The sequence below is a fragment of the Vicia villosa genome, unplaced genomic scaffold, assembly GCF_029867415.1.
Source record: "Vicia villosa cultivar HV-30 ecotype Madison, WI unplaced genomic scaffold, Vvil1.0 ctg.003540F_1_1, whole genome shotgun sequence".
NCBI classification, from domain to species: Eukaryota; Viridiplantae; Streptophyta; class Magnoliopsida; order Fabales; family Fabaceae; genus Vicia; species Vicia villosa.
The window spans coordinates 124581-139084 of NW_026706231.1; the positions used below are offsets into that span (position 1 = coordinate 124581).

At 37.9% G+C, this 14504-nt stretch overlaps 1 protein-coding gene across 1 annotated transcript; it reads right to left on the minus strand.

Annotated features, from left to right (window-relative positions):
• Positions 1 to 9427: 9427 nt before the first annotated feature.
• Positions 9428 to 12950, minus strand: LOC131641157 (uncharacterized). Its single transcript, XM_058911471.1, has 2 exons — positions 12920 to 12950; positions 9428 to 10029 (listed from the first exon to the last, which is right to left on the minus strand). The coding sequence occupies exons 1-2, from the start codon at positions 12948 to 12950 to the stop codon at positions 9428 to 9430; spliced, it is 633 nt and encodes a 210-aa protein (XP_058767454.1).
• Between the last annotated feature and the right edge of the window lie 1554 nt (positions 12951 to 14504).

Genomic DNA, 14504 nt, shown 5'->3' on the forward strand with positions numbered 1-14504 from the left:
ACTCAATATGGGGCAGTTGCGTCGAGATTCGATAAATCCCTCGAAGATCTGTTGACCAGGAGGGAGTATCTCAAATGTATGAATATGCTGGGGCAGAATTACCTCAAGTAAGCGTGGTGTAAGGATCCTTTCGAGGAAAATGTTTTCATAAATCAGATACCTTCTTAAGTCAGACAGCCTAGGGCATAATCATTTTGGTTTGTATTGAAGGGACCATCGTTCACTTGTAAAGTGCAGTTGGCCATCAGAGAATGGAGAAGCATCATAATGCTTTTCCCCAGCAAGTAACTCTCTCCCCAAGCATAGGAGTTTATTTTTCCTAGAAAAGTCTCCCCCCCCCCCCGAGCATAGGAGTTTATTCTTCCTGAGAGTTTGTTCCATTCCCCAAGCAATAGAAGTTTATTTCTCCTTGGAGTGTTTCTACCTCCCTAACCAAAGTTCCTTATATGGGTTTCTAATCCCCAACATGGTGAATTGAGAGAATCTCCTAAGCTGAAAATCCTCCAAGTAATGGCATATGGTGAGAAGTCAGAAGTTATTCCTCAAGCCAATGAAGAGGTATATCTTGCAAGTCAAAGTCTAATGTCTATTGGCACCCCCACAGAGTTCTTAACACTAAGGGGATTCTCCCTGGTGTTTACCTCTCCCGAGGTCAGAGACGAAGCTCGATCAACAAGTCAGCGGAATATTATCTAAAGGGCCCTCGTTATACCTTGCATATAGTAATCATTTCATTCACATTGCATCTACAAAAATGCGTAGCATTTCCATGAATATGGAGCATTACGCCATGGAAAATTCATACATGCATCAATGCACAAGCCAAGTTTGTATGTGCTCCAAAAGTGCAAAGTAATATATCCCCAGAAAAAGTCTCACCTTCTCTCTCCAGTGTGGATTAGATACAATGTCATTCTCTGTCAGGATCATTGTCTCTGTGGTTATTTCCCGTTTGCTGAGTTAAATCGTTTGGATAACCCATACTTTATGTGTGGCAATTCGAGTGTTTGTCACTCTTGTAGAATTACACCTCGCCTTTTGGCCTGAGGGGAACCATGTAGTTCTTACGCTCCGTATGTAACAATACCTCCTTCAAAGTCCAGTGTTTGCTGGCATCCTCTAGTAGAGTCTGGTCGTTACTAGTCATATCTTTGCACTTACCTTTTGTGAGTCCCCTTAGTGCCTTTTGCATAAGGGGTATCTCTTGCTTTTTGCAAGTTTGCCTTGGTTATTTTCCCGCACGATGCGTGCATAATAGAGTGCAAATAAGGGTGGGCATTCAACCCATCTCATTTTTCAATCATTTGAAATCCATACTTGGTGTGTGGCAATTCGAATGATTGCCGCTCTTGAAGAGTTACACCCCGCCTTTTGGCCTGAGGGATCTATGTAATTCTTATGCTTCGTAAGCATCGATATTTTCGTAAATGTTTAGTGTTTATTAATGTCTTTTGGTCGAGTCTAGTCGTCACTAGTCTCTGTGATTATTTTCCCGTTCGCTGAGTGCAATTAGAGTGGGCATACAACCTACTACATATCTTGATCATTTTGATAACCATACTTGGTGTGTGGCAATTTGAATGATTGCCACTCTTAAGGAATTACACCCCGCCTTTTGGCCTGAGGGATTCATGTAATTCATGTGCTCCACAAGCATCAATTCCTTCTTGGAATTCCAAAGTTTATCGGCCTCCCTATTTAAGTCTAGTCATTACTAGTCTTTTCTCAGTCTAAACCAATGTTTATTGGCATCGCCTTCAAATCCAGTGTTCAATAACATCCCCAGTAGAGTATAGTCGTTACTTGTCCTCTTCGGTCAAGTCTAATGATTATTGGCATCCCTTTCAAGTCCCGTGGTTATGGGCATCCTTCGGTCAGGTCTAATGTTGATTAGTCCTCCCCGTTCAAGTCCGGTGGTTATCGGCATACCCCTTCAGATCCAGTGAGTTTTCCAACCCTCGTGTTGTGAATCCTTTGCTTTCCGACCCTCAAGTCGTCAGTTTTTCAACCCTCGTGTTGAGAATGCTTTGCTTTCCGAACCTCGAGTCGTCAGTTTACCCACCCTCGTGTTGTGAATCCTTTGCTTTCTGACCCTCGAGTCGTCATTTTTCCAACTCTCGCGTTGTGGATCCTTTGCTTTCCGAACCTCGAGTCGTCTGTTTTTCAACCCTCGAGTTGTGAATCCTTTGCTTTCCGACCTTCGAGTCGTCAGTTTTTCAACCCTCGTGTTGAGAATCCTTTGCTTTCCGAACCTCGAGTCGTCAGTTTTTCAACCATCGAGTTGTGAATCCTTTGCTTTCCGACCTTCGAGTCGTCAGTTTTTCAACCCTCGTGTTGAGAATCCTTTGCTTTCCGACCCTCGAGTCGTCAGCTTTCCAACCCTCGTGTTGTGAATCCTTTGCTTTCCGACCCTCGAGTCGTTAGTTTTTCAACCCTCGTGTTGTGAACCCCAACCATCGAGTCGTTAGTTCCCGACTTACGGGTCATAAGTGTCCCAACCCTCGAGTTGTGGACGTTTGTCATATACTCCCCAAAAAGTGTGATGGCAAACCAATCTCTTGCACTGGCCTATTGCAAATAGGAATCACCATTTCTTCTTTCCTTTGAGGAAACCCTATGGGAATATCATATTGTTACCTGCCGAAGCTTGTTAAGTGGAGGCATCCAAAAAAGAAAAATGTCATCCATCCATTACTCGGGGTGCAAATTTTCTGGTACTTTAGTATTTAATCTTCTTCTACCTTGAATGTTCGAAAGGCTAACGCCAATCTCACCTTAAGGTTTAAGACGATTAAATAGGGGCAGCCGTTGCACCCCAAAATTTGCCCACATATTTATTCCTAACTGGCTTAGACTTCTCATTTCATATGCATCACCCTCCCATTAGGACATTTAACATAATTCATGCTTTCATTATGGAATTATCTAGCAAGGGATCAAGGGTCATGAAACAAGCTGGAGTTTCACATAGATCTTGGCAAAAGGTTATTCATTTCCTCAAAGAAAAAGGATGTTTGACACTTAATCAAGTACGTGACTGGTACGGGTTTTCTGAAAGGCATTTGATCATATGGTTTCTATGTGTATGGGTTTCTTGACCTAGAATGTATTTCTCTAATTCTATTGGATCGAGATTCTTTGGATTAAGGTTTATGCCCTGAGGCTTTTGGTGACCGGGAAATTTCATGATCTTCTTTCACATCAAGGATGGTGGGCTTCATATGCACTTCACCACCAGACGACATTCATGGCGCAATGGTTTGGAGTAGGGATCAATTTGAGGTTTCTTCCTTCACAGTTTATTGACTTAATTCATCTAAGTGGATAGTGCTACAAGTCGTGACTAAAGGGTCTCATTTCCGTTGCAAGTTATTGTTTGATGTTGTTCGGAATATTAAAGCGCAGAGTGTGGAAAATGGAATCTTGGAACAACATAGATCATTTTCAAAGATGCAAATGGAAGAGATTGGAAATTCAAATTAAGTGCAAATGAAGGGAAATAAAGGATTCAAATGTTGGTTGAAAAAATAAGATATTCACACTTCATTACAACTTCGAGAGTCAAAATTTCATTACAAAAAAAAGCTAAAAATGCAAAAGGAAGTCAAAGCCAAAATATTGACTTTTGATCAACATAACTGTGACTATTGGCTTTGAAAATACTAAACTACACTGTCTTCATGCTATCTCGGTATTCCAGCCATGTGTACTTCTTGAGATTCATCCAAGCTATGCCTAAGGTGGGCCAACCATGCTTCAATTTGAAATTCATTCATGCATACGAACAGTGGCCAATTACCATGCAATCATTTACCATATAGAAGTTTAAACCTTCCACACCACTTCAATTCAAACCGAATCCACCCTAACAGTTGAATTCCAAATCAGTTCTAAAAGAAAACCACATCCTGCCAGTGCCTATGAGTTGAGTTCCGAGCCTGCAACCAAGCTCGTCCAAACCTATGATGTAAAAGCATTTTGAGTGATTCCAAACAATCAACACTATACCAATAATATCCCATACAAGTCATTCACATTGAAGCCACTTGATCATACCTGCTGCGACAAACACTTCTGTTCCTACCAGTCATCGAACCTCCATCGCGAAGAGAAACGGAACCAGTCATGATTCAATATCAGTTCAGCAAACAACCAAGACCCTTTGCCAACTCCAAAGTTCCAACCTCATTAACTTCTACTAACTTCCCATAACAGATTTTATAACCAATTAACATCCTAACAAACTTTCCTAACACTCATAACAGAAATGACAAACTCTAACCAATTGCCAGCTCATAACTAACCTTCTAACTGCCTTATAACAGATTGGTAACATAATTCAGCAAGGAAAAAATCAGAAGAAATAAAAATCCAACGTGAAGTCTCATCCTTGGAATCTATATAAATCAACAGCTCCATCACTTGCTGGCTCTGGATTTTCTTCACCATCACACGCCACTTTCCACCACCATTCCCTCTTCACTTCTAATCTTCACTCTTCTCTCCATCTTCATCAGCTCTCGATTCTTCATTCATCATAACCTTCACTCCTTCATTTTTCCTTCATCTTCATTCTTCTCATTTCTCCATTCCCTTCTTCACCATTCTACAAAAACCACACACACCATTCACGTTTCATCCACTTCATCACTTTCTTTCTCTTGTCCTCAATCTTCAATTCTCTCCATAATCTTCATCATCTCATCATCAGTTCTGAAACCTTCAATCACCAATCTTCCCCCTCTGCATCGATTCTTCACCACAAAAATCACTTCTCAGAAAAATCTTAGAACCTTCATCACCTTCATCCTTACTACGTTCATCATCATCGAAACTTCATGGATCCCGCAAGAGCAAGAAGAACTCAGAATCCTTCCTCTGTTCTTCAACACTCCAGCAACTATCACCTTCAATATCATCATCAGGATTCGTTATTCACCGCAACATCGTCAATCAATTGAAATATCAATCGCATCACGCAGGAAATTTGAACGTAGTGAGAATCAAGAGATGAGTTTGAGGCGGAGAGGGGTTGAGTTGATCGGTTCAAAGAGGAGATGATGACGCGTTGTTGAGTTCCTTCGAAGGTATGCCTTCGCCTTCGAGTTCATGAGAGAGAGATGAAAGCGGAGAAAGTGAGATCGAGAGAGAAGTGATGTGGATTGAGATGATAGAGGAAGAGATACATATTGTTTGGGGGTTCGTGGTGGTGAGCGGAGATCTTCGCCGGAGAGATTGAACTCTGGCCGCCGCGAGTTTATGAGCATGGAGAGAGTTGAACGTGACTCACAATCTAACCCTAGCCCTTTTTCAATTTCAATTACATGTTTAACATTCTGAACATGGTTAATTAAGTGGAATCTGGTAATTAACTGAAAGTTAATTGAAGCTTAGTAAAAATATGATTAGAAATCTGAATAGTTTTGGATAGAATCTCCTTGGGCTCACAGATTGCTACCATACCCCCCCCCCCCCCTTTGAGAGCCCAATCACACGTTTTTGGCTTTTTGACCCAAATTCTGGACAAAACATAGATGTTGGGCCTAATTCCAGTGGCCCTGCGCCCAAACTGCTAGTCAGCACTATATTTCAGCATAAAAACCCCTGAGCCCATCTTAACTCATGTTAGAATTAGTTTTTTGAGCATATTTTCTTTAGTGAATAAAATGACATAAAATCACAATAGTTTTGTTAGATTTTTACATGATTAAAAGAATAAAAACACGTATTATTTTTCTTGTTAGCATTTAGATGTTTTGACATATTTTTGTTCTAGTTTTGTTGATAATAAATGACATAGAAAACAATAAAAATAATAGTTTTAGGCTTAATAGATTTTTAGTACAATTTAGGCTTGAATTAGAATTCCCTTAACACTTAAAAAAACTCATAAAAATGGTAGTATTTTTAGGTTAATTTTGTACTAGTGCTTGAATTCTTTTTATACCATTTCCATGTTATTTTCGTGTAAATGTTGTGTGATTTTGTTGCTTGTTTTTGGGCCATATTTTGGCCTATTTTGTTGATATCACTTGTATGCTCCTTTTAGAATATATCCCATTAGTATGCTAACATTAGATTTAGATTCCCTTTGTACAAAACAACAATAACAATTAGATTAGAAAATAGGTTAGTTCCCCTTTCTCATTCTTTTTTCTTTTCAATCTTAAAAAACCTAATAAATACCGACGAGGATCATACCGCTACTACTATTTTTCGTAGTAGGAAAGAAATGATTGGGGCGTAAGCCCCGGTGTATTTCTTTTCTACTTAGCGGAAGAGAAATGATTGAGGCGTAGGCCTCGGTGTATTTCTTAACCGCTATTTAGAAAAACGATTGAGGTTTAGGCCTTGATGTGCATTCTCTAAATATTAAAAAGAAACTATTTTTTTGGTATGATCTAAGTCACAAATAAATTCCCTTAAAAAACACCCAACCAAAAATACATAAAACACTTAATAAATGTTCAGATTTAAAACAAAGTAAGAAAGTGATGCGAAGCCTTGTAGTGGGTTTTGTCATCATGGAATTACCATAAAACACACAAACCAAATCCTTGCTTTTCTTTTGCCTTGTTAGGCACCTAAGAACAAGTTAAGTCCTTTCCAAAAGTAGGCGTGTAAGTCTCTAAAGGCCGAGCATCGTGGATTGCGACCTTAACCTCTCTTCAACTAAAAAACACAAAACTAATGGAATTTTTTAGCCGAACTATGGTCGCTCTGATTCCTGAAAATGATACGTAGGCATTGGGTCGCGGGGCCTAAGCGAGCACACTTGTAAATAATTCCTTCTTTTCCCCGTATTTCTTTTGCATTCATTCGCATTTAGGTTTTAGACATAGATACACCCTTTAGATAGAAACAAACATAGGTGGATACCATAGAGTACAATGGGCGTGAGGGGTGCTAGCACCTTCCCCTTGCGTAACCGACTCCCGTACCCTACTCTCTGGTCGAAAGACCTTGTTCTTATTCGAATTAGGTTCCCTGGTATTCCTTTCCCTCTATGGGATAAATATATTAGTGGCGACTCTGATCTATTTTTCGCGGTAGCGACAAGAACAACACGGAAAACTTCTACTGCTCAAAACAAAAGAGCGGTAGAATATTCAAAATATGAAAGTTACAATGGTTTACAAGTTTGTAAGCGGAACAAAGCCACTTCCAAGAATTAAGGATAATCTCCGTCATACACTCGGTAAAACCTCATTCTTGAAAACACCCGCATTACGCTTTAACCCAATGCTCCAAGCCGTAGCTAACCAAATGACCGCTATGATGGACCTCTTTGACAAAACCTTTACCTTATCATAATTAGCGAAGAATCCCACAAACTCCTCCAAAGAAAGCTCTTCAAAGTAACCAATCCAGTCATAAATTTTCTTCCAAATTTTCGCTGTAATGATGCAACCCCCTTAAAGATGCGATATAATTTCCTCCTTCAACAAACACAACACGCAAGTTAAATCTCTACTCTCCACCAAAATTCCTCTTTTGTGCAATTGATCTTTTGTAGCTATTCTTTTGTGTAATAGACGCCATCCAAAAAAAATGATTTTTGACGAAGCTTTTACCTTCCAAAGATGGTTGATTGCGTTTACTACTTCCGGAATGAGCGGAGGGTCGGATAACTTAGCCTTAAATCTGTCATAGAAAGATTTGACAGTAAAACAACCATTTGGATTCTTGCTCCATTTGAAAGTATCTGAACCATGCATCGTCGCAGCCGTCTGTTGCAAAATGGCAAAAGTTCCTGCCACAAAAATAGAGGAATGTTGTTGTTACCGAACAACTTGCTTCTATTCTAAGACCAACCAGTAGCAGCATGCGTACCAGTGGCAGCCACTATCACCGCATCATCTTCCGCGAGCGCGAACAATTTGGGGAAAGCTTCCATCAACGGTTGTCCAACAAGGATACCAAAAGGGAGTTTCCAAGCCATTCCCAACACTACACGAGACAACCCCTACAAAATGATTTTCCAACACATTTGCATAATTATCCGATAACAAAAGATCCCTCCCCAAATAGAGTCGTGATTTTTCACTACACTTTTTCACCAATTAGAACTTTTAGCTTCAAATTACCATATCTTGATGAGAGAATGATGTGCCAAACTGTATCGTGCTCCGATAGAATCCTCCATTTCCATTTACTAAGAAGAGTCACATTAAAAATCTCTACATTTTTTACCCCGAGGCCGCCTTCCTCATAGGATTTACAAACGATATCCCAACACACCCAATGAATCGACCTTTTGAGATCACAACCGTTCCACAGAAAATTGCTTTGTATAGTATGAATCTCATTTAAAACTTTGGACGGTGCTTTGTAGAAGGATAATGAATAAACAGGAATTGAATTAAGAACCAAATTTAACATCACCGCCCGACCCGCAATGTTGAGATGTTTTCCTCTCCACACGGCCAACCTCCTTTTCGAGGGCTATCTCCCACCTTGACACCTAGAAATTTGAAATAAAGGCTATCAACTTTGCAAGAAAGGAAGGACGACGCCGCATCAAGAAAGCAATCTCCCACGTTTAAACCATAAAGTTTGCTTTTATGAAAATTTATCCTCAAACCCGACATCATTTCGAAACCCCTCATGATTGCTTTCAACTCCATAGATTCGCGCTGTCTCCCGCCGCCAAGATAATCGTGTCATCTGCAAATTGGAGCATATTCACTTCCTCATCTTTATTTATCTTGAACCCCCAAAAATTTTCGATTGCCATAGATTTCCGCATTAGAGTCGTAAGAACCTCCATAACCAACACAAATAAGAAAGGAGACAAAGGATCTCCTTGACGGAGACCTTTCTCTACCTTGAAATCCTTCGTAGTGCTACCGTTACATATTGCTAGTAAAGATACATCCTTCCATCCAGCTCATCCACCTTCCGCCAAAACCCATCTTAACTAAAACATACCTTAAAAAGTTCCAACTCACACAATCGTAGGCTTTTTCAAAGTATACTTTAAGCACTACACAACTCCTTTTTTCTGTTTTGGCGAGGTCCAAGACTTTGTTAACCACGAGAAATCCATCCGCAATATTTCTACCCGGGACAAAAGTCATTTGGTTATTCGTTACCAACTTCCCTATGACACTTGTCAACCTTGCTACCAATAATTTAGCTATAATCAGACAAAGACTGAGGATTTTTTATTTTTGGAATTAGGGTGATAAAAGAGGAGGTGAACGCATTCGCAAGTCTAGCCTTATCATGAAAATCCACCACTAGTCTAATCACATCCTCCTTAAAAACCTCCTAATTACGTTGAAAAAACTCAAGAGAATATCCATCCGGGCCGGCACTTTTGTTACCATCACACGACCAAACCGCCTTTTTCACCTCCTCTTCCAAAAACTCTCTCTCCATGCACACTCTTTCGTTCTCGCTCAAGCACTTGAAATCAAAACCCTCAGATTTCAAAATGCAACTTGACCGTATCCTTAATTTCTTCAACTCCTTCCACCCTTCTGTTCTCCCCTTCCAATAAAGTGATAGTGTTCCGTCTATATCTCTCCTTCATCGAATTATGAAAGAAACGAGTGTTCTTATCTCCATCCTTCAAGCTAAGTTGTCTAGATTTCAACCTAAGCATGCTTTCTTTTACATTTATCCAATTCCATAACTTTTTGGTAGCTTCCCTTCTAAGGCTAACTAAAGGGTCGACATTACCTTCAAAAAATTTCACCAATAACATATCTAACTCGTTAATATTTTTCACCTTCTCACTAACTTTCAAGTCTATCAGACCAAAGACATCACGATTCCATTCTCTAATCCAGTACTTCAACCTTTTAAGCTTCTCATACAAAATAAAGTCTCCTCTACCCTCTATCTTCAACTTTGCCCAGTCCTCTTTAATAAAAGAATTGAAGCCTTCATGTTTGAACCAAACATTGTTAAACCTAAAAGGCTTAGGACCCCAATCGACCTTCTCAGTTTTGAGCCAAATTGGAGTATGGTACGATATATCTCTACTGTCATACCCCAAAATTTGCTCGATCAAATCTGCGTCTTTCAATTCATCAACAGCCAAAATTAAGAGTCATGAGGTTTGACATTTCTATTGTCAAACCCGCTCTCTTATAAATTCGGTAAAAGTTCAAAAGAGAGCAAAATGGTGAAACTTAAGTTTTGAAAAGACATGTGACCCATGATTTAAATTCGAGTATACTTGTGATTTTATAAAAAAAAAACCTTAAGGGCCATTCCATGACTTCATAATATTTTTTGTTTGTTTATTTAGGTTTTTTTATTCATTTAATTACCAAATAAACAATACATAATATTTTTGTTTATTTATTTAGGTTTTTATTCATTTAATTACCAAATAAATAATACATAATATTTTTGTTTATTTATTTAGGTTTTTATTCATTTAATTACCAAATAAATAATAAGAAGTGTGAATGAAATCCAAAAAGGGAAAAAACATGGGACACAACATTTTCTGCAGGGAATTCGTGAGATTCATTGGAGAATCAACATGGGCCAAAATGAGAAGGTTTATATGAGATTTCTAATTAATTTTCAATCACACTCAATGATCAATTCTTGCCATTTTGGTTGACCTAATGCAGTGATATATAAACCAAGAACAATTGCAGACAGGAGGGGTTTTTTTTCCGGCCTCCTAGAACCGAAACTGAATACGCACATATTCAAGAAAGTTCAAGAAAAAGGCCAAAGTCGTTTTTGGATTTGGAGACTGCTTCAAGGTGTTTTGGAGATTTATGCATATCCCTGAAGCATTGTCGATTGCATCCCAATCGCAAGCAAAGCCAGAAGCCGCAAGAACCGGCACTGTTAAGTCACGGTTTGCATCAAAAGAAGTTTACTCCGATTCCACATATATACGAATGCTTGGCTTGATTTGACTGTGCACTTATGTTTATAATCATGTTTCTCTTCTTTCTGGATCATTTAATTGAAGTCTGAATGCAGGTTGAAGGAGTCACCATAGTTAGGGTTTTAAAACTTTGATTTGGGGATATCAAGTTACACAAGAAATTGGCTGGAATCAACAGTCCTATTGGTTTCGTAAGGTGGTATATGATTGGTCTGTGTTAATTTTTGGCATTGTTGGTTGATAATTTGCAGGTTAGAGGGTGGAAGACCTACGGCCACGAAGTAAAACAGTGGCCAAAAGGTTTACTCTGTTTTGAAAAAACGCAAGGTAGAAGACAGTGTCCCTGGCGCGAGTGTTCTTTTTTAGAAATTTAAATAATTTTTGTTTATCTATTATATTAGTGCGTGAATTATCAGCAGATGAAGGTGGAACCGTTGGTAATTGCAAAACGCTGGTGACTCTTGTGTTGGGGGTTCGAACCCCACGCGAGTCACAAAAAGCATACAATACAGGATCACAGCCCAGTCTTTAATCCTTTTTGACTTAATCCAACTAGCACGTATTTTGATATTATTATATTTTTGTTTGGTGTATTAACAACTAATGTATACGGTTCATTTGTCAAACGGAAAGATGTGCAGACGTATAAGGCATGGGTTCGAATCCCAGCCATTCCATTTATTTTTAACAAGAATTCTATCTCCAGATTCAATGCAACGCGCGCAGTCCTGGCCATGGTGCACCCTCGTTATCAGCCCTTAGATCTTCTAAAAATTAATCTAACGCTCCAGGAGGAAGGCATATACCATGGACCTTCAATAGCACCCACACCGGATGATTTCCAGGTTCTTTTTTATAATATATTTATTTATTTACTATCTATTTATTTAGATTAATATATTTGATTCAATTAGTTTATTTTAATTAGGATTAGAATAAATTAGGATTAAAACTAGGATTAGGGGTAGGGATGCAATATTTTCCCGATTATTTTGATTACTCGATTATTCGAGTTAATTAATTTAATTAATATTAAATCACAAAAACCCTAGAAAGGCGATATACATTAGGGTTCGCCCAATCCCACTGGCCACTTGGTCAAAATGTTAGGATTTTTATTTTATTATTCGTTTCGACTAAATCTATTGGTCGCAATGATTAATAATCGATTAATTTAATTAATCAAATCCTATAAATTAAAATAAACTTATTTTGCTAAATGGTTTTAACCAAATCTATTGGTTACGATGATTAGCATTTCCTCCTTAAAAATTCGTTATTATTTTTAATCAATCCATCGATTACGAGGAGTAACGATAATTAAAATACACACATTTGCTATTCGTGATAATCGAACCCATCGAATAGAATGGTTAGCAATCCTTCATTCAATCTGTTAATTATGGTGATCAAACCTATTGATCATCGCGATTAATGGTAACATATTAAAACCAGGGTTGTACGCCCAAACATCCAAAACACACTAAACCACGACACTACGGATTTTCATCCCTTCGATCAGGCAATTCAAAATGCCTTGCAAAACACAAATTTCAAAAAACTACGATAGGCCATTCCAAAAGCCTTCAAGCACCTCCATAATCAATTTTAAGGCGTACAACCCTGTCCCCGAACTACGTAGACTCTGATCCTCCATAAGGAGGTACGTAGGCACTTGGCAACAAGGCGAGTCCCCTTCCTTCAAATTCTAATCATTCAATATAATTTAATTCTGTCTGTTACCCTTCTTTATAAACCTTGCCATGAAACCCTTATCTTTGAAATATTAGCCTTTAGGAAAGGGTTGAGGGTGCCTAACACCTTCCCTTGACCTGAATATAGTATCTTACCCTGATCTCTATACTGCGTAGGGTTTCCTATTCGCCCTTCAGAATAGGTGGCGACTCTAAAATCTTTATTTTTAGGGAAGGTTGCTACATCTACACCCTACCCTTTGATCAACCACTCCCCACTCATCAATCAACTTCCTTGATACCAAGAACCGATCAAGTCTACTCATAGCCTTGCCATTGCCTTTGTACCAAGTGAATATACCTCCCACACAAGGGATATCAACCAACCCCATGTCCTCTATAAAAGATTTGAACTCCTTCATGCCTCTTCTATTATGAAAATCCCTTTCACCTACTTTTTCTTCTCTGCAAACAACTTCATTAAAATCTCCTCCAATACACCCTTCTTCGTTCCCACTTTTAGTCTTCCTATCCAACAAGCTTCTCCATACAACTCTTCTAGCCACCGCGCTACAAGGGGCTGTAACTCGGTTTTTTGAGGCGAACTGACTCCTTGCTCTCTTTTTTTTATTTTATATTTTTGCAAGAGTCGCCACCGACTTTTATTTTATCCAACATTTAGGAAAGGCATAAAAGAACAGGAAAGACCTTTTGACAGATTTTGGGTTCGGGGGGTTGGTTATACAAAGGGAAGGTTTTAAGCACCCTTTGTATCCATGGTTATCCATGGGCTCTTAATTGCTTAGCTCACTTTTTAAATGCTTTATTGATTTGAAAATAGAAGAAGTGAAGATGGACAATAAGTCACATAGGTCTCTAAAGAGTTTCACCGGGAATAATGCCCTTCAAATACCAGATGAAAGTTTTGAAAATAGATGAGAAGTATTGAAAATTCGTTGTTTGAAAATGAAAGTATTTGAGCAAGCAATTAGGAGTTATCTACTCTCAATTTATAAGATCTTTTCTATGCATTTAATACTTTTCTTAAATGATGGTATGATTAAAAAAAAGTAATAAGAGGGAAAACCATAGAGGTGCAAGTGTGCAAAGTGCTTTTTTTTAATTTTTATCTTGATTATTAATGTTTTAGCTCAAAGGTAAAAATATGGTCCAAGTGGACAAAAGGAAGATGACGGAAACATAAACAATGCGTCCAAATGGACAAAGAAAAAATAGCGGAAGCATAAATAATATGTCCAAATGGACAAAGAGAAAATAGCGGAAACATAAATAATGTGTCCAAATGGACAAAGAAAAATAGCGGAAACATAAATAATATGTCCAAATGGACAAAGAAAAATAGCGGAAACATAAATAATATGTCTAAATGGACAAAGAAAAATAGCGGAAACATAAATAATATGTCCAAATGGACAAAGAAAAATAGCGGAAACATAAATAATATGTCCAAATGGACAAAGAAAAATAGCAGAAATATAAATAATATGTCCAAATAGACAAAGAAAAAATGACAGAAACATAAATAATATGTCCAAATGGACAAAGAAAAAATAACAGAAACATAAATAATATGTCCAAATGGACAAAGAAAAAATAACAGAAATATAAATAATATGTCCAAATGGACAATGAAAAAATAGCAGAAATATAAATAATATGTCCAAATGGACAAAGTAAAAATAGCAGAAATATAAATAATATGTCCAAATGGACAAAGAAAAAATAGCAGAAATATAAATAATATGTCCAAGTGGACAAAGAAAAAATAACAGAAACATAAATAATATGTCCAAATGGACAAAGAAAAAATAACAGAAACATAAATAATAAATAATAAAATAAAGCATAAAGCAAGAAATATAAAGAACAATATAATAAAATGCGGAAATTAAAGTCAATTGTTAGTATGTTAGCACGTGAATCAT